The 20,901-nt window shown below is 40.3% G+C and overlaps 2 protein-coding genes across 4 annotated transcripts in view; both read left to right on the top strand.

Annotated features, from left to right (window-relative positions):
• On the top strand, positions 1-12,508 carry LOC147140070 (uncharacterized). Of its 3 annotated transcripts, none has more exons than XM_086044370.1 (10): positions 1-144; positions 1,336-1,499; positions 1,564-1,713; positions 2,667-2,789; positions 3,567-4,112; positions 5,857-5,987; positions 6,862-7,012; positions 8,209-8,272; positions 9,462-9,561; positions 12,045-12,508. In XM_086044370.1, exons 5-10 carry the CDS (start codon positions 3,647-3,649, stop codon positions 12,072-12,074), a joined length of 942 nt encoding a protein of 313 aa, XP_085900496.1. In that variant the 5' UTR covers positions 1-144; positions 1,336-1,499; positions 1,564-1,713; positions 2,667-2,789; positions 3,567-3,646; the 3' UTR covers positions 12,075-12,508. The 3 variants fall into 3 exon arrangements, with proteins under 3 accessions (XP_085900496.1, XP_085900494.1, XP_085900497.1); XM_086044368.1 differs by having other exon boundaries at positions 1,561-1,713; XM_086044371.1 differs by lacking the exon at positions 1,336-1,499 and having other exon boundaries at positions 14-144.
• Positions 12,509-15,374: 2,866 nt separating this feature from the next.
• adam12b (ADAM metallopeptidase domain 12b) overlaps positions 15,375-20,901 on the top strand; it is a 63,060-nt gene continuing 57,533 nt past the window's right edge. The window contains exon 1 of the mRNA XM_086044364.1: positions 15,375-16,086. Coding sequence (XP_085900490.1) covers positions 15,975-16,086 — 112 coding nt within the window. The 5' untranslated portion in view covers positions 15,375-15,974. The remainder of the gene's footprint in view (positions 16,087-20,901) is intronic.

The raw sequence follows: 20,901 nt of genomic DNA, 5'->3' as shown, positions 1-20,901 counted from the left end.
GTTTCAACAGAGAGCCAGATACCGTCTGATGACCGATATCATTCATTCTGTTAACTTGACCGAGGGTGCTCGGATTTAACGCTGTCCAATGAAGGATCGCTTCAAAAGAAATGGACAAAGGCTGGCATCTTGACACTTCAAAAGGTAAGTTGGTTCCACAGTACGTTGTATTTAAGGTGTTATCAATCGATGTTTAATATTGAATGCAGTGCGAAAAATATAGTACAGTAAACCCACAGTAAGTAATCAATGTCTTCCCAAAAAGGTTTGTATTTTTCTCTCGATGCCACAGGATAGCAGCAAAGTGTTTTTTTCTAATCGACAGGGCTATGGTCTGACTAAATGAAACTACTCCTCCTCAAACATATTTCCTTGGCACCAAGATACAATGTTTTTATATTAGATTTGGCTTTGGCCTGAGCACAAAAACAGCACATAGGTGAGTTTTCAGCAAATAACGGAGGATGGGGTTCCCAAATAATCTGCAAATAGGTGAATTTGCAGAAGGCAAACTGTAAATATACATGGAATTAATTGTTTTTTTTTTCTTTTGTTTGAAAAATAATTTTAAAAATATAAATAATTCAGTGTGAATAATCATCAGAAATACTTTTTTCTGTTGCATTTTTATTGTCATTTTGCTATTTTGAATTTATTTGTGTTTTCATTGTAATTGGTTTTAATTAATTTTGCATTACTTAATTTTACTGTCATTTTGTTATTTTAAATTTATTTTTAGATTTTTTGTTATTTTAGTATTTTTCACTTTCTGTTATTTGATTGTTTTTTTTAATTATCATTTTACTTGATTGACATTTGGTTATTTAACAGAATCATGATTATATTTTATTGTAATTGTGTTTTATTCGATACATGTGTATTATTGTATGTTAACTTTGTTATTTTTAATTTTGCATTTCATGATGATACATTTGGTATCATTTGTACTTGGTTGTAATTGTGATTATTTGGGTTATATTCTAATTTAGCTATTTTCAATTCATTGTGATGTCATTTTGTTATCTTTGAGCTTCAGTTATGTTATTTTCATTTCTGTATTTTTAATTTTAAAAAAATTGTATTTTACATCATCCTACTTCGGTTGTTTAAAAGAATCGCTATTTTAGTTTATTGTAATTGAGTTGTATTGAAATGAAATCTACAGTTTATTAATGTAGTAGCTTTATTTTGAATTTTGCATTGTTCTATTTTGTGGTGGTGTGTTCGGTATCATTTTACTTTTTTGGTGTGTTTTTAGATTACTTTGGAATTGCCTTAGTATTATGTTTCACAAGGCAGAAAAAAAAATCATTTCGTAATACTAATCATATGCAGGGCAAGGAAGCAAATGCCGGAAAATCACCTTGTGCTGCAAGTCGAGCTGAGCTTGCGTCAAGTCTGCTTGCCAGAAGGAAGATTGGATCATAGCTGCGGGTTGGGATAAAAGCATGAAGTGGAGAATGTGATAATGAAGTGCTATTTTCACATGTGATGAACTGGTGAGTGTGATTGTTTTCACTCTGGAGGCCCGTCGCGTTCTCTCATGTTGTGTACTCCCAGCAGGAATAGAAGAAACCAGTTGACTTTCTACGGCTGGAAGCCTATCGACGGCTCACGTCAGTGAAGTAAACATCTCCCCACATCATTACCTGCAAGGTCACATGACCTGGAAAGTTACCGAAGGCTGTTTTCTCTTCTACACTTCCCATAAAGGTACGACTGTACATTCAAGACTGTAAACTGTACAGTAGGCAAAATAAAATAAGAACTTTAGTTGGCTGATTACACGTTTGTCATTTCGCAGGATTGTGATTTAAAGTTCTAAGGCAGCAATGAAAGCAGAAGTTTGCCATTTAAAAAAAAACAAAAAAACTTTTTGTCAAACTGTCAGTATAAAACTGACAGTGAATAAAAAAAATCAACCCTCTCTGGCCCCATCTTGTACCTCAAATTTGAAACCACCATACCAGAGGAAAACCAACCAAGCAGAGACAGAAAGCGTTTTGATGATGTTTACATTTTTTTAGGTTTTCACAAAGTCGTTGTTGCGAAACAAGCAGCTACTAATCAAGCAAATGTTACATACATGCCAGCTTAGCTCTCATTTATCTGCGATGTACTGTACCGATTTATATGGTAATGACTACTTCTGGGTACAGTACTTGTTTGTACAGTAATGATCATTTTCCTCAACATTTGCATTTTGGCAAATAGAATGATACTGGCACAGAGAATTAACAGAACAAGAATTGGATTGATCCCCTCCAAGTTCCTTTGAGCTTTGGAGAGCCAGCAGAAATCAGTACAACATTAAATATACATATCTGATTTATGTTCAAAAGAGGAAGCATATGAGACGAGCGCAGAAGAAAAAGTGCGGCATTTGTGTGTTGTCGAAAGGAGCTCCCACTGAAACAAGTCAAATGTGCGGCGTAAGGTTTGACTTCTCACAGCTGGAGGAAGAGTCGAGCGTGTTCTTTTTTCTCGCAGCTGTCATATTAGTACACATGTTTATTTCAAAGCACGTTGCCACGGCAACGGGGAGAAGATCAACAAGCGAGTGTAGTGGATGATGGCGTTGCCTCTTAAATGATATCCGACGTGTGTTTCAATCATCTTTTACTGTGCGCTTTTTCCTTTTGCTGTCTTCTTTGTTTGTTTTAAAGCGGCACAACCACACAACGGTACCGGCGATGGCAAAGAGGAAAAGCACAGGAAATGGTCCCCGAAGAATATGGCGACGGCAACAATTAGTGATGACTAGAGGATAACATCAAAAACGTCAAAGGGTGAGAACTCTATTCATTGTTTTTACTAGGGGCGGGAACTATAATCGTTTTCTCGACGCATCGTTCGGCGTATTAAAACGATTCAGAATCGATTCATAGGTATTACTAACCGATATTTAAAGTTTAAATAAAAAAATTAAAAGCACGCACAAGTGATTAAGTGCGCTTGTACGTCAGATGTCTTTGCTAGGCTAATCTAATACGTGACAAGATAACGGAACAAGCAAAACCTCATACGAGCGCACTGAAGTCAAAGTGAGAAATATATATCATTGCTCTTCTTTGAGTTTTTTTGTTTTTAAAAAGATACCAGTGTTTTCCATGGACTATAAAATGTTAGCCAATGTAGTGATGCGTCGGAATCGAATCGAATCGAATCACAGGCCTCTGAATCGGAATTGAATCGAATCGTGCGGTAGGAGCATGGATGTTAGCTTAGCATCGGCGTAGGCACATAGCTCAAAAGGAGCATGGCTGTTTTTTACTCAAGCGCTAGTCATGTCCACATTTCTCAAATAGTTTTTTTTGGTACAGTACACAGTTCTTTGTAAAAACAGCACCTGTACAATTCATAAAGCGTACATTATAGCAACAGTTTGGCCCTGCAACTGATGAACTCATTCACTGCCATTCACGTATTTATTTGTCTTTTCACGGGCCTGCCATTCAATCCCAGGAATTTATTTATATTTTTCTCAAACGTTAGGGTAAAAAACGGTCTGAAAATGTCCGGCAGTGAATGAGTTAATATCCATTACTTTCTAAAATCCAAATCAGAGTTTTCAAGAGGCTTCTGCTGTGGATCCACTGCAGTCTAGTACACTATAGACTCTTCCAGACCTGGAATCACTCAGGCCATGAAAGTCTGCAACGGCCGACGGGATGTGTGCCAATGGGATTGTGCAATCATGAGGCCTAATGAGGGCAGACAAGCCCACTCAGCAGCTGATGGATTGGCGCTGAGCGGTGCGAGGAATAGGACGGTTCAGATTGCGGAGGGGGATAGCGAACCCGGCGTGGTGATAGATGGCTCAATCATTCCCACGTCCCCGCCGACCTCCTACCGGACCTGCGTTCGCCGAGAGGTGCCGCCGAGGTGCACCAGCTCCGTTGTGTTTCTGGACAAGCTATTTTTAGCTCCCCTGGCGGCACCGGGGGAATACAGGAGAGGAGCGGGACAAAATGCTCGCTTCAAGTCCACCGTCTTTGTCCGGCTCTGCGCACCCTCCACGAAAGAAGGTTCCAGAAGTCACGGGGTGGCTGTGATGGTCGGCGAGCAGCAGGACAACGCCAAGAGTTGGGGTCAGCGTGGAGCAGTGACATGTGAGTCTCAAGTCTAACTTTTCAAGTTTCACGCAAGACCTGAGCCAGTCGAGTCCCCTAAATTTCAAGCGCCCCCATGCGAGTTAGGGCTGCGGAAAACATTTATTTCAATAATCGGTTCGTCTGTCGATTGTTTTCTCAGTTAATAGTTTAGTGAGTAACACGGCAGAAAATAGGCAAAAATTGATTTGCAATTTTCTTATTTTGGTTAACGATGGAGATAATCGGTCTGCTTCCACGGAGGACGACAAAAATTAAAAAAAACTATTCTTCACCATTTCCCCGCGTCCCATTTCACATTTTGACTTCTTCCTCTCATCTGTCCCTCAATTGCTCTCCCTCTCTATTTCAAACATACACCGCATTCATCCTGCTTCACATTCACCATCTCCCAAAAGTCCCACAAGGATCACATGCAAAATCCGCTTCAAGACAAAAAAAAAAAAAAAAAAAACACATTTATGTATTCTCCTCTTGCTTCATGTCCCCATCAAGCGTTTCCTCTGTTGTATAATGTAAGAGTCATTTAAATACTTTGCCACAAGCTTTCGTTTTCTGTGCGTAAATGTGAGTTAGTATCAAATGAAAATGTCTCTGTCTTTGATGGATCGCTGGAAATGGCCCAAAATGGCTATTTCAAACCAAAATGGCAGACTTCCTATGTCTTTTGGGGCATGGGGAAATCAACCCAAACACATTTTTTTCAAGAATATGCTCCCAGCAGGACCACTAGTTCAAACACGGCATTCTGATTAATATTGCGTTTGTGGAATATGAGTTAAACAGCAAGATCCACCCGTTTTTAGCTATCTCAGGGAGCGGCCATTTTGTCACTTCTGTCGACTGAAGATGACATCACAACTGCTCAGGGGCTCGGGTAACGAGCAATCATAGCTCAGCTTCGGAAAACAGGTGAGCCGTGATTGGTCGTTACCTGAGCCCTGAGCAACTGTGATGTCATTTTCAGTGACAAAATGGCCGCCCCCAGAGATGGCTAAAAACAAGTGGATTAACTCTTATTCCACGAACGCAAAGTTGATCAGAATGCTTTGTTTCGACTGATGGACTTGCATAGAACATAAAATATGTTTGGGTTGACTTCCCCTTTAATGATTTTTTTTTGTGGGTCTCCTCATGATAGATTTGCCGACCAAATGTTATGTTACTTAGTGAAATTGATTTTGGGTTCTGACATGACGTGTCCACGACCGCCTGTGACATCTCATGGCACCAAGCCATCATCTGTGTCATTATTCATAGCCCGCACTCCTCCTGCGTTGACACTTCCGAATGCATCCCGCCACATTTTGCAGCGGGACTTTGTGTGGATGTCAAAGCTGAAAAAGCACTCAGAAAAACATCGCGGCCCCCTTTGGCGTTTCGGTCCTGGGTGTGAATTCAGTGGAGATGTTCCATAAAAGCAGGACGAACGGAGATTACAGAAGCAGGATAGATGCACTGTCATCTTCTGCATTATTCATCGGCCACACTCATGTTGCCGACGGCTCTTTTTTCGCTTTATGAGCCGCTGCTGGTGGTCATTTCGAGGTTTCTTCTTCTTCCTGTCCTTCTCCTCCTTCTTCTTCTTCTTCTTCTTCTTCTTCCACTTCCTCTCATTTATACGCATCATAAAGCTCAGATGGACCTCAAGCGCATGGTGGAAATATCTATTGTCATCATTTTACCATATTAGATCATCTCATACGGCAAATGTATTTTTTTTTTTTTTTAATTTTCCCCCCAGCACCTCAAGACAGGACAGAAAAACCACAAGAACGTCCTGCAAAGTCACCAAAAGTTGGCCAGATGGATTATTGTCATTTCTACTTGAAGACAAACACTCCGGGAGCCTCACCCAAGCCCCTCGGTCTCAAAGTAGGAGGTTTCACTTGCTTGGAAGTACAACGGTACGGAAACGTGAAACTGCTAACATTCTTGAGTGGCAAATACATTCGAACGTATTTTCAAGTCAGTTCAAACGTACATGCAAATACGGTACGTTTGAACATACTACTATTGGTTTGGCCTGGGAATGTTGAACATTGTTTTCCAAAATAAAAGCAGAGGTTTACCAATATCCCATTTTGTATAAACACAAATCAGTCTGCTTTCATGGAGGATTTAGTGGAAATTGGAGATCAAGAGGCTAAAATTTCCAAGAATGTGGGCAGTTTTAAGTTAATGTCTCTATCTTAAGGGTTAATCGATGATCAAAATGGTTGTCGATGAATCGGTTAATTGTTGCACCTCTAAACCTAGTGAAGACATATAAATAATCTTGAGACGTTGAAATTCAGAAGAATTGATCAAATGATGAAAAATAATTATCGATAAATTTGATCATCAATTATCTGTCGATTAATCGTCGCGCCTCTGATATGAGAATTTCTCATCATTTGAAATGTTCTAATGGTTTGCCCTCTTTCGTCATCTTTGGATGTGCTTCTGTGTGAATCCAGGGAGTTTTCCTTGAAGATTGCGATTCCCTCCCGATGCTCTCATCCCCGCTAAAGCAGAGCATAACGTTAACACTTCCTCCCTATTACAAGGCCAGGGAGAGGATTTATCAAGGTTAAGAAATAGATTATGTACCGAGCAGCTTGAACCCAGCCAAGATTCTTTTTTTTCCTTTTTTTTTTTTCCCACTCCATCTTCCTGCTGGATTAGTGTCAAAGAACTGCTGAACTTCTTCCCACCAATAAGCAAGCGGCTCACTCTGGATCTTCTCCTCTCCCCCTTCCCGTCCCAGGAGGCTCTGGAGCTCTTCAGGCCAGACTTCATCAGCCGATCTCAGGGTCGAGTGAGGAGGATGGGGCAGAGGAGGAGGAGGAGGAGCGCCAGCCCGGTGCAAGACGGAGGCGTGCGAAGGAGGAGGTGCACCACGCCGGATCCGCTTAGCGGTGAGCGCTGACCCGGGACGTCCGGGCCTGCATTCATTTCTCCTTTTATTACACTTTTTTTTTTTTTTTTTTACACTTGTTACACACTGATAACACACTTTAAGGGGTTGGGACCTCTTGTGAAAACTCTATAAGAAAGCAGTTAGGACCCACTGGAGGGGAATTTATTACGGTTAAATATGTGGACTAGTTCATTTCGACTTCAAACCTCAATGAGTTTGGAGACTTATAGTATGAGGACCTTCGTCAGCTGGCATTTGTCCAACTTTGCTCTCTGCTGGCAGTTACTGAGCATTGCAGTTCAGGCCAATAGATTACCGCAAACGAACTGGACACTTTATTAGGAACACCGATTGAGAACTAGCATGAGAGATTTTGGGGGGTATGTAACCATATGTTGACTGTTGAGGTGGATAGATAGATTGATAGATAGATAGATGGATGGATTATACACTGCTGTTCAAATGCCAGTGTTTAATCATATACAAATAAAAATGTCAGGAAAAGCCTACGAGGATATAAAAATGTCATTTTATTTGTATATTTATTTGTATGTATCTTTATACAGTGACTTGACTCCCTTTAAACATGAGTTTGAATTGCGATTGGTTCATTCTGTACACAGTTATCCCCAGTTATAAGAGGGTGTGCACACTTGTGCAACCACCACAAGATTAGTCTTTTTTAAGATTATTTATCTTTTTTGTAAAGGTTTTTGGTTGGTTTTGTTCACAAATTCAGCGCTTGAAATGTCTTTTTTCCCCCTCATTTTTAAAGAAGTAATATAAAATCCAACTTTCTCATAAGATTGTTTTTTTTCCTTGAAAAAAAAACAGGGTTTTTTTTCTTGTTTTTTGTTTTTAGCACAGTTTTTAAAAATGTCGAGAATTCTTCTCACACTTTTTTCAAAGATTTTTTTTCCTCCCAGAAGATTTCTTTTCAAGACTTTTTTTTCCATTTTATTCACACATTGGAAGCTTCAGTGCCTTCAATAATAGAATGTGTATTTTTTTGGAAGATATAATAATGCTATAAAATCCAACTTTCTTGTAAGAGTGACTTTAAATATTTTTTTCTTGAACAGCAAAGTTTTATTTTTTTATCTAAATTTCCTTCATTTCCATACAATATTCATATTCACACTCGTTCATCTGTTTGTGTGCGTGAATGCGTGTGTATGTGTGTGTGTGTCCTAGATAACCTTTTCAAGCCAAGAGAGAGGTCAATATCTGGCAGAGAAATGCAGCAGCGATCCAGAAGGTGAGTTCTATTCCCAAAAGCAAACGACACGATGATGTCGCTCACTTACACTTTGACAAACGCCTAACCAACAATTTATTTGTATTTATTTTGAAGTGATTTTTGCAAATACGCTGTTTCACAGTCAACCCATGACCGTCTTAAAACATTTCTCAACTTTGAACATTCTAAATGGCCACACGAGTGAAAACAGAGCCCGTAATGAGCGCGTTCATCACGTGACCAAACAGCACATCTTCGACCGCAGAAAAGCATCAGAAGTGTGTTCGGAAGCATTCACAACTGTCACTCACGGCAGTAAAAAAGTTATTTCTTGACTTCCCTTAAAAAGAACAGGTCATGTTTCAAGTTTGCAGACAGTCGAATGTCAGTTAAATATTTATAAGTAGGGATGGAAATTAAAACATGCTTTTTCATTCATCCGATTCATCGATGGATCAACAAACTAATCAATCGATTCATCGATTAAAATAATTGTTTAATTAATTATTGTTTTTAGTACACACCGAGGTCTCGCATGACATCACGCACGGTTCAAACTCGGTCAAAGTTTGGTGTAACTTGAGAGGAATACAAAAATGAATTAGTCGGGCCATTGCCCTGTCTAAAAAGCTAGTCGTTTTTTTGCTGCCATCTTGTGGCAACTATAGGCAACTGTAAACCTTTTAAATACAATTACTCATGAAGAAAATATAACTTCACCATGAATAAATTAATGTTTAAAAAATATGAATTGTACATAATCAAGGCCTTTCAACTTCAGAGATACTCCGCAGTATTGTTAAAATTAATATTGGTCACATCACGCGCACACACACACACACACACACACACACACGTTATGTTAGATGTCAGGACGTCTTCACAGGAGATATGAACAGCCCTCCATGCGCCTTATCTGCTCCTTTTTACGTTGCTTATCTGCAACGTGACCCCCCCCCCCCCTCCCCCATCCCCCGTCTAATCCCCGCCCCGCCCCCCCCCAACTCCACTCCCCCTCCAATCGGATGCCGGCGAGCCATTGTAACTTTTTCAAAGGTGACACTATCTGACTGCCGGGATCTGCTAACACGCCGCCGGCGACATGTAAAGGAATGAAAAGGGAATCTTGTGCATAAGACCTGTTTGCCAGATAACTCCCCGTGTAGCAGTATTCCCTAATCGTGTGTGTGTGTGTGTGTGTGTGCAGGATGTACAACAAGCTGCCAGAGGTGGAAAGGAAAAAGCAGGAGGAGGAGAAGAGAGCAGTGTCACAAGCCAACAGACTGCGAGCAGACCTCTTTAAGAAGGTGAACACATTTTAATACCGTTGGATGGGAATTCTATTCAATCATAATTACATGAGTGATAATAACTTCGTTTTATGATGGGCCCCAAGGACGCCTCACTGTATTTCATAGCGTCATTAAAATGTACAGTATGTACAGTGTGTGTGTGTGTGCGCTGTGTGCATAGGGGAATGCTATTCTTATTATTTTAGGGAAGCTATTTCAAACAGATTTCATTTTTTTATTTTGTTTTACAGTATATGGTTTTATTTCATTTTTCATCAGCATAAAAAAAATATACTACAGTAATAGTATGTCTAGTTGTTGAATTTGAGGCATTTTTATATTTGTTTTTCATTTTGATTTTGATTTATTTATTTATATTATTGTTCATCTTTTCAATTAATTTATATGTAAGTTTGTTATTGACTTAAAGTTTTAATCTAATGGCAAATGCATGTAAAGTGTGTCAAAACGGACCGCACGGCCACCGTGTAATTGATGGCAGAGAAAGCAAATGATTATGAAAACAGTCATAATCATTATGATTTTTTTTTAACGATTACTAACAATAAAAAAAGACCCAAACTAATTTATTAGTTGTTCAAAAAAATGTTTTGTTTCAGTGCACTTTAAATGTGAACGTGGTTTCTACAAATTGTCCTAGTGTGAAGTTTATTCTTGTTACCAAGATTTAGTCACACACTCTTCATATTGACTTTCCTTTATTTCCTTGTCAGAATAATATGTATCCTAAGACAACATTTTGTGAGACGTGTATTAAATAGATCTGGATGTATGTAAATGTTTCAACATATACGAGATTATTTATTATCATACAGCAGAGGGCGCTGTTTGACTGCTAAAGTCAGGTCGTCTCTTGCCATGCTGCATTTATAGTTTTATACAGGAGTCAACTATTTATGACTTGCTTTAACTCATTCACTGTCATTGACATATTTATTGATCTTTTCACAGTTCAGCCATTCAATCCCAGGAATTTATTTATGTATATATATATATATATATATATATATATATATATATATATATATATATATATATATATATATATATATATATATATATATATATATATATATATATATATATAATTTTTTTTTTCCAAACGTAGGGTAAAAGAGGGTCTAAAAATGTCTGGCAGTGAACGAGTTAACCATTCCTGTCAGAATGCATGTAATAAATCATAATCATGTCTAATTATAGTCTACACTTGCTTATTATCATTCTTGGTTAAGGCAAGTGAAAATTCCTTGTAAATAAATATGTTTACATGATCTTTGATCACATTTGACAGATTTACACCATTTTGGAGATTACACTCATATCGTATTCTTAGCACCCACTGTAAGATTCTATTTTTACACCCATAACTGCTCTAAATGAACAACATTGACTCATTCTGCTTTATGTTTCTGTAATCATTAATAAATCACTGTCACTAATCTATTTTTCATGCTAAAATACCATTATTAGTCTCTTCCATGGGGTTCTAAATATACTGTTGCTCACACACACATTTGGGCTGTCAAGAGCTGGCTGAAATTGAAAGTGTCGGCATTAAAGCACTGCATCATTCTGGATGGCCTCATAAATGTGTTGAGCGCTGTCAGCACTAACTTAGATTTATATAGTGCCTTTCAGGGGACACACATTTCATGGGGTTGTTAAAATGTATTTTTTTATGTGTGCCTGTATATGAGTGTGTGTGCGTGTGCATATGTGGCGGGGGGGACAATAATTTACCACTTAATCATTTTTATAAATATCATAATTCTATTTATGCTTATATTGTTAAATTCATTCATTCTCCGAACCGCTTATAATGAGTATTTAATAATGACTCTTATAGGTATTAAGCAACTCACTGCATGCTCAGCAAAGTTATGTGAAGTACTGCTAGCTTTCAAAACTGTCCCAATACATTTGTCCATCATAATAATATCGTTATTTAAAAAAAAAAAAAAAAAAAAATGTCGTAAAAGGTAAAACCAAGTCTTTCGTCTCGTTATTAGCAGCGGTAAAACTTATTTTAAAACTCTTGCGGGAGTATATTCAATTTTACCTCCCCTGCTGCATTCAGCAGTGAAACCGTCAGTGCCAGTGGACATGTTTTGTGTTATGAGCTGCACTCGCCAGCTCTCAAATAAACGTATTACCTGGCCTGAACCACAGCGAGATTGGCACTTGGTTGATAAAGTTGTGTTTACTCTTTGGGGGGCTTAGGAGGAGATGTTTTAAAAATGAGCTGGCAGCTGTCCGGCGGAACAGTCAGATAGCAAAGTAAAGTGATTGCCGCTACCTGCGCCTCACACACACACACACACACACACAGAGTGAAAAAGCAATTTTGCTGCTACGACGCCGAGGTGCTCCTCAAAGGAGATTATGATGGTCTTCAGTGATGATATTGTCTTTTTTTTTTTTTTTTTTGGGTGAGGGGGTGGGGATGTATCAGTAATGTTGCTTTTCTTCTTTGGCAGAGACTTCTTGACCACATCCTGCAAAGATGAAGGAGCTGCACGGAATGGCAACTACTTAAGTTTTTGTATTTCATCCATATGTTCGGGATTAATAATGTTCGTGCGTCTCAAGTTTTAGTTAGTTTGTCAGTTCATGATGAACGTGTTTAAAAACAAGAAAAGAATAAAGCAAAACAGACATATTATAGTCGGGACGCTAAACCAGATTACGGTACTCAGAAGAAAATCGACAAAAACAGATTTATACAATTGTCCATCACAAAAGCAAAAACAAAAAAAATCTCCAAAAGTTTTTCTATTCTTTTTTTATTTTTAAATCTGATCCAACAAAATATTTCTGCTTGATTCAATAAAAAGTATGGATTTTCATTTTCAACAAAAAAAAAAACATGTACAGCATCGCCATTTCTTGCTCCAACAAAAAATTACTGTGTGCCCATTTTTTAAATATCTTTTTTTTTTTTTATCCAATCCAACAGAAAACATGTATCTCCATTTTTTCTTTAATTATACGTTTTTCAGTTTTCCTATCAAATTACAAAAACTCCTACTTGTGATACGGTTTTGTTGCTTAGCAACCAACCAATGCTGACTTTGATAGCTTACGTATCTTAATGCCTATGGCAGTAATCAGTACCAATTTTATATACAATCTGTCTTTACAGCATTGTACATGCATTATACTAATTTAATGTTGCATATAAGGCAAATAATAACTGAAATGCAATATTGTGATAAAACGGAAAATCAACCGCATATTCATCAAAATGAAACAATAAATGGTGCGTGATTCACATTGCATTCATATTATATACATTGTGAATTTTAGTGCAGTCTAAAATATTCCAAGGACGTTATGAGCCAGACTTTCCAGGAAGTGGAGCTTTCTCAGCAAAAAGCACCTTGACGGTGTCATTGCGAAAGCAAATCTTAATAGAATGCAACGCGTGGTGGCGGATGGAAAAGTCTCACGTTTGTCTCGACCCGAGGCCTCCCCTGTGGAACCTCCCATCCGGAACACTGGAATTCCAAGCTAATCGAACTCACGAGACCGGCAGCTTTTGCTGAAAGGGACCTTTTGTCACCGAGCGGCGTAGCGGTAGGTGACATTGAAACAGGAGAGAGGAGACCACCTTTTTAGCACGATAAGATGACTGACATTTAATCACAGCCTGGGGAGGAATAACATTGACACGTGCCGCAGCAACGGACATAGTCGAAATATACTCATGACTGGGAGCCCAAATGTATGATAACCTCATTGCATATACACAACAAAATGATGAATAACTCATTTGGAAGTTAGAGGCCAGTAAAAAGTGTTCAAATAGTCTTCATTTTTTTGTGGAGACTGGTACGAAAAATGCTTTCAATATCGCAATGTTTTTAAAAGTGAAGGCAATTTCCAATTTCGATATTTTAGCCAGAAACATTAAGTCGATATACATAATTTGCTTTCGCCGGCCACATAAAATGATGTGGCGGGCCAGATCGGGCCCCCGGGCCTCGAGTTTGACAACTTGTGGTCAACTCAATCTTACGGTATGTTTCGTACTTGTTTTGTCACAGTACACAAACCCTCTTTTACTCTAACGTTTGAAAAAAAAGATAAATAAGTTCCTGGAATTGAATGTCTAGACTGTGAAAAGACGTATAAATATGTCTTTGGCGGTGAATGAGTTAAAAGCAAAAAAAAAAAGTGTTGTTTTTTTGGCTGGGCTGGAACAGATTAATGACATTTCAATTCATTTCAATGGGGAAAATGGATTTGACATATTACTGTATGTGTTGAGAAACACAGATCTAATATAAGCCGCCGTGATAGAAGTTGCATGAACCACAGGTTTATTTATGTCATCCCCATTCAAAGAGGGCCAGTTGGGAGTGTGTCATAATGAGCTACCGGTCCCCGCGTTCTCTCAGGCTTGCGATTGATTACGATCCCGGGCGCTCGATCATAACGTCCACACGCCGTGCTCTGACATGGCAGATGTTATGGCAGCGATGGGGCATCGCGTCGGGGGAATGATGCCACGTCGCTGGCTTCCAGATAATGAGCACAAACTGACACGCCGCCGTAGTAGAGGCGAAGGCCTGCCAGGCTGCGGCATGGCGCATCCTCCTCCTCCTCCTCCTCCTCGTCATCATCATCGACCTCATCATGTGGATGCTGTCTACTGAGGCCTCTTGACTGGCTCCCCAGCTGACTCGAACGGCGCCAAGTGCCGGATAAGGGGTGGGGGCGGGGGGGCTCATCGCATGTGGACCATTACAATCACGCCGAGAGGCTGATTGCAAAGTGTTTGCTCGTTATCGCCCGCATGTTATCATCTCTACATCTGTCCTCTCCAATGCTGGAGCATAGTGGTGCCTCCCCCACAGCCATCCTCCGTCCCACTCCCGACCTCCATTAAAGTCAACTCTATTTACCACATGCCAAGTGTACAGTCGTGTAAAACTCATTCCAAGTCAGCCTAAGTGACGCTACGAGGATTTACGCACTCTGTGGGCTAATATGGAACCCGTGTACACATCTGTGTCTTTCTAGATTACAGCCTATAAACAAGGCAAGGCCGAACATTTTCTTTCAAATGGCCGCATACGGAAAAAAAAAAAAAAATGAAGGATGGATTTACAGCAATATATCAATCTCAATCCAGCAGTGCAAAATATTTTCAAAAGTTACAGTATACAGTTGTGTACAGTGGAATTACACGTCTGTTTACTTTTTCACGGCACTGTAGTTGGAAATGATTCTAATAATGACATCAATATCAACCGTGACAAATGGGAATTTGTCTTAATGTTCCATAATCTACAGGTAGCAGGTCAGGGATGCTCATACTATGTTGATTAGAGCTGGATGAGGAACTCACACTTCATTCAGGATCCACAACAGCCACAGGGACAGGCAAACAAGCGTGCCAAAGCGGAACTCGTGGTCGGAAGCAGAAGGCGTAGGATCCGGCAAACATGATATGGCTGATTTTGTGGTCAGAGGTGGATGGTGGGTCTTCCGTGGATGAATGTTGAACATTCTGACAATCAATGAGTCATCAACAAAGCCTTAAATAGGGGGTTGTACCCAACTGCGGCTGACAGATTGCGATTGGCTGCAGTGTGTGATTGCTGTCAGATTGTTACAAAATGTGCTTAGTCTGGCCCCCTTTTTGTCAAACACACAAGTAACATTTTAGGACTATTTGTTTTGTTATTTATACAATGCATATATAGTTACCTTTGTAGCTATTCGCTACTCATTTCACACGTTAACCCTATATAGTGAATGATATTGTTGCTGATCTATCTCGTTTTTTGTTTTGGCATTAAGAAAATTAGATTAGTGAATATATTTTTGAACTCTATATGTAACTTGATACAATAGTTTAATGTCTGTTCTATTTTTCTATTGTAATTTTACATATTTAATTAAAATGTATTTTTGTATTTCTTTTTTCCAGTTAAAAACAAGTCGTTTGCGGTGTTTTTTACTGGCGCTAGGACCCGGAGGGCTCCTCAGCGCACATGGCACCGCGGTCGTCTGCCGCTTGCTGTTTGAAGGGCTGGTGGCGAGTCAGCCATCCGCTTCACTCCTCTGCTCACTGACATCCTCGCCCTCATTCTCTGTTTGCTCTATTCGCCGCCTTTCCAGCTGTCATGTCCTCAGCGCTCCAGCAACACTCCCACACGGAAACCCGGAGCTAACACATGTTTCCCCACCAGCAGACTCGAGAGTGTCATTCGCGCAGCGGAGTCAGACAAACTTTTGCCTCCGCTTCTCGGTGACAGCTTCGCGTTTGGGAGTCTGGCTGGTTCAACAGGTTTTTACGTCCCCGCTTTGTACTTTTGCCGTGAAACGTTTCCCCAGTCCCGTTTTTTTTTTGTGTCGACTACAAGTCGCAAGTGGAGAGTTTCCGTCCGTTTTGCACCATGAGAATCTGGCGGCGGAGGAAGAACTCTGGCTTTCTCGTCTTGGCTGTCATCTGGTGCCTGACCTCGGTTATCACTAAGGCTGACACTGCGATTTACAACACTCTGGAGGGTAAGTGAAAGCAGCGTACCTGTCAGAGCCCTTCATTCACCATTTGTGCTGCCATTTATTGATTCTTTGTTTCATGGAGTTTTTTTCCACATCAATAATTGATATACTGCTGAAAATGTTGATTAGAGCGGAAGGGATATTATCTAATGTGCATATTGTTTCATGTGAAAGTGAGTCAAATCTCATGGCAGACCACCAAATAAAAAGGACAGAAAAAGTAGGTATAATATGCCATATTGACATAATGATGAACTCGCCCCATTTTCTTACTTAGTCTGTGTGAAATGTGGTCCTGAACACAAAGCTGCTTCTGGGATTGGATTAAAAGAGACACAGACCTTCAGCTGCAACTGCCACGATACCTCGCTCGCTTAAATACATGAATAAAAATACATTATTTGTAGAGAGTAAATATTCATTGAACTAATTAAATGAAACTGGATAACATCTTTTAGGAAAGGCTGATCTAATGAAATGCAATGCATAAGCTACATCCCAAAAAATGCTTTTACACACACTATAGTGCTCAGTTTTGTTTCAATATGATTTGATGCCTCGAGATACTGTTGCACAAGTTTAAAACTCAAATCCTCTTTCCCCACTGAAATGAATGGAAATGCCATTAATCTGTTTCAGCCTCCCAAAAAATAACATAAAATATTATGTGTTAGGGAAATAGCAATCTATACAATTTCTACTTTTACTGCATAAAAGCATACACTGTCGTAATTGTATTGAATTAAAATTGTTTTTGTCATACTTCACATCAATTGAATGTCCGTTGTTCTGCCCACCTTGGCCACCAGGGGGCAGTGTGTCAGACAGATATACTGTACATCTTAGTTCCTCGAGGAGGATAAAGAATATATCACTCTGAGTACTGTTATATTGAATATCTAAACGTTTTGCTGTGTTGTTTGTTTTAATATATCAGTTGCTTTTAGTGTTATACCGTTTAACCGTAACACAATTTTCCATTGTGTAGCTTGTAGCTTCCGGACCGACGGCCTGTGGCCTATGTGGTAGTTTTAGATGAACGTGGAATTCTCTCGGTTTGATGTTTAGTTTGTCAGTAAACTTCAACTGGGAGTGGCATGAAAACTTGTTCACTATTTGCCAAAATACTGCTATTGTGAAGTGAGATGAATTCACTGCCAGCATGGGTTTGCATCTCAAGTTTCATGTCGGGTCACTTGTATCTCAAAGCACCATTGTTTATTGTTGTGGTTGCGTTTTGCTGTGGTGTAGAAATATGCCTCCAATTAAGAGATATTTTGAATGCTTTTTTTTTTGGGGTGGCCCTTGTTGTGTTAGACCCAATATCGATCATTGATGTTGATTTAAATGCATTTATTTTACATCCCAACATTCTCAAGAATGATATCCAGATGTTTAGCGCTCGCATCATCATCTCAGCGGAGCCGTTAAAATTTTCACTCACAGGAGGAGTTGATTCAAGCGCGGATGCCGCGACTAGTAAAAATAGTGTGAAGTAGGGCAGCACGAGGCATCTCTTTGATATCAGCGGGGTATCGACTCTGCCTCCCCGGTGGATTGTTTGTCGTGGCGTTCTTCCAATTTCCACCTAAACCACAACATTAGGTACTAATGAGATCCAATGTGAGATTTGTGTGTGTGGGGGGAGGGGGGGGGTGGGTACGTAACAACACTCACTTTTTGACCTTATTTGACAATATAGCCAAACCTAAAAAAACGTGTTTACAAGCCGAGGCAGGAACTTAGCGGACCGTGTCCAAGTAGTTGCCAGACGAGCGAGTCAGATTTGCAGCGAGGGCCAACGTTGGGCTGCTGCCACGAGCTGACTGATTCGTGCCCAAATCCAGGCCGAGCGCAGTTTAGTAGTTCAGTAGCCCAAACATGGCACAACGCCTGAAATGTCGTCAAGAAAACATCAGAGCGCGCATCGCATCGGGACAGCTAACCTGGACAGAGTTGAGAACTTGAGTTAGCTATGAAAACGCGCATCCATCCGTTTTGTATCGCGCTTGTCCTCATTAGGGTCGAGACAAACAAGGATTCACGCTCACATTTATGCCTACGTATAATCTTCCATGAACCGAGCATGTTTTTGGAATGTGTGAAGAAGTCTGAGTATAGCAAAAAAAAAGCAAAGCTTGCCTGCTTTGCACGTGCAGCACATACTAACTTGGCGAGATGCAAACCCACAACCTCAGATCTGTGAGGCAAAAGCAATCCCAAGAAACCGTTACACAAGGTTAAGGCAGCCTTTATGCCTTTTTGTCGTCATCTGTAATATGATTTTGTCAAAAATACCCTAAGGATAGAGAAAAACAGTGACTGACCCCTTCCGCTCGGGTGCGGGGTCAATGCTAAGTATGGCTCATTGCTACTTGTCAAGGTTGTTATAATGAGAACTAACAAAATGAAACTAGTAATAATAGTAAATACTCCAAATTGTCATTGTCCTGTGAAAAACACACTTATGTGAACATTTTAAAAATTACAAAATTGGACATGCTTGTTTTTCACAGGACAGCGACTGTATAAAAAAAATACTAAAACTAATACTAAAACTAATAAAAACAAACTAAATTGAAGCATTTAAAAAAATAAAAACAAACAAACACAACTGCCCTATAAACGAATTAGAACTAACTAAATTTAAAGGTACAAAAGTCAAAACGAAATAAAAACGAACTTTCATGAAAAATCCCAAACTATTATAAAATACATTGATGTCGACTTTCGGAGACAGCCTTTCATTACCAAGCTGCCGAATTATATGATTATGAAGATGTCAGTTAGCGTGGAGAGTATGGGGGGTCACCAGCTCCTGTCCTCAAGGTCCCCTATCCACAAAATTTTCGATGTCTCCCTCCTCCAACACACCTGATTCAAATGGATCAGGATTGTTATCATGCTCGTGCAGAGCTTACTGATGAGCTGATCAGCTTTTCGATGAATCAGAGAATCATAATGTCGTTGATTTTGACAGCAAACTAGATGAGAAAAAAACTGGAATTGAAAAATGAGAAAAAACAAACGTCTATATTTTGGTGATCTCCAACCATCCAGAATGATCATGGTACTGCCCACTTCCGTGAACCAGGAAGTAGCCTGCCAACTCAAAAACAAGCACAAATACAAGACTTTGCTTTCATTTTTGTTCACGGTCGGGCCTTGGCGGAGGTCTGCGCTATCCCGGCTGACATTCAAGTTATGTGCGGTCATTACGGCAGCGCTGAAACAACAAAATCCAATCGTGACCTAAGACTTTTGCGCAGTAATGTATAGCCCATGAAACTGTCCGTAGTGATTAAATCAAGTTAAGTACCCCCCTCCCCCTTCAGAAAAAAAAATATTGTGCTGTTTATGGAATTAAAAAGAGTCATCCAACATTTGTTACTTGACTGTTGAACTCATTAAAAAGGGAGGAAAACCCATTTGTGAGTGTTTAAATCAAGTTTTATCAGCAACGGCGATAAAAACGGCCAGTGCGAATAATTTCGCGTGCTGTATTTTTCAACTATGATGAATGGCTCGCGCACGTCTCTGCTCGTGCACGTCGAGCGTTTGTCGGGGGGGGGGGGGGTGGGATTCTGATCTCATTTTTGAGTCGAGAAAGCTCGATAAATAATTAGCCCGACGACCAAATGACCTGGATTAGATTTGTGGATCTCGTCTGGTCCCGGCAGCATCGTCAGACGGCATTCATTAAAAAGATTAGCGCGTCTGCGTTGGCCAAACAAAGCGAGTGCGAGACATCCTTCTCCCTTGCTCCCCGTGGGAGCGCGCGGCTCACCTCTCAGCGCTTTTTTTTTTTTTTTCTTTTTTGTCCTCCCCCGGGATGCAAATCGCTCATCTTGCTGATGAATAGCCACCACCCGGGTTCGAACAAGCGACGTCTGCTAAAGCCATTTAGGAAATGACCTCGCCGTGGTTTGTCTTTCAAAGCCCGCCGGTGTGACTTGCTTGTCACTTGACATTTTCAGAACAGGCTGGCATTGATTTGTTGTCGTCTTCTGCGAGGCATCATCGGTCATCGCAGCCATCGGTGCGATTCAGCGTCTTCCTCTTTGGCCTCGGGAAGGGTACGCTGTCGTTACTAGACGTCAGCCTGGCCGTACGATACATGCTGATCCATCTGGAAGGATGCTTTCCGCATGTCATGAGTACTAAACGCATCTGGAAGACAAGACAATATATTTTCCTCCCCTGGAGTGTTTGATCGATGGCTGTTTTGTTACACTTCCTCGATCAGCTTCAGACAGGTGCTAAAGGCTGTTGCCAATCCCCAATAAGTATGTGATAACCTCCACCCGAAGGGCACGGCATTCCTTCAGACTGACGGAGCGGTCCGTCAGGGTGAAGCCGCGTCGCCGACCGATGCCCGTTTTGCTGGCGATTGACGGACGATATCTTTTAAAAATGACGGACTGACGAATGACGGAAGTGGCATTTCATCCGTCAGTGTAATCGTCGCTATCGTGACCGTCACTGGCGGACGACCGTTTTTTCGGATGCTTTTCCTGGTGGACCGACTGACAGACCAACGTACTTCTGACGGATTGATTACAATTCAGTTCATCATGAAAAATGACGGACTGACGTACCCTGTACGTCAGGGTGCCCTGGCCACTGACGGATGACGAATGACGGACCGGCAAAATTTAGTAAAATGCCCACTTAGGCGTTTTTTGTTTGTGTGTTGGCAGGACTATGCAAAAACTAATTAATTTCCAAGAAGAGAACAGATTATATTTGTGGGTAAAGTGGCAAGCTCCTGCGTACTGCTTAATTAACCAACCAAGCTCGAATTGCGCTCAACGAGGT

The sequence above is a fragment of the Filicampus tigris genome, chromosome 11 (assembly GCF_054856515.1).
Source record: "Filicampus tigris isolate MCC_2025a chromosome 11, RoL_Ftig_1.0, whole genome shotgun sequence".
In the NCBI taxonomy this organism is placed as follows: domain Eukaryota; kingdom Metazoa; phylum Chordata; class Actinopteri; order Syngnathiformes; family Syngnathidae; genus Filicampus; species Filicampus tigris.
This window is presented reverse-complemented; position numbering and strand designations above follow the sequence as displayed.

Bases quoted from the DNA above. Each gene is read 5' to 3' on its own strand.
- LOC147140070 (XM_086044370.1), top strand. From the start codon at position 3,647: ATGAAAGTCTGCAACGGCCGACGGGATGTGTGCCAATGGGATTGTGCA. The intron at 4,113-5,856 runs GTGAGTCTCAAG...TTTTCCCCCCAG, and splicing joins TCAGCGTGGAGCAGTGACAT to CACCTCAAGACAGGACAGAA. The intron at 5,988-6,861 runs GTAGGAGGTTTC...TTCCCGTCCCAG, and splicing joins CCAAGCCCCTCGGTCTCAAA to GAGGCTCTGGAGCTCTTCAG.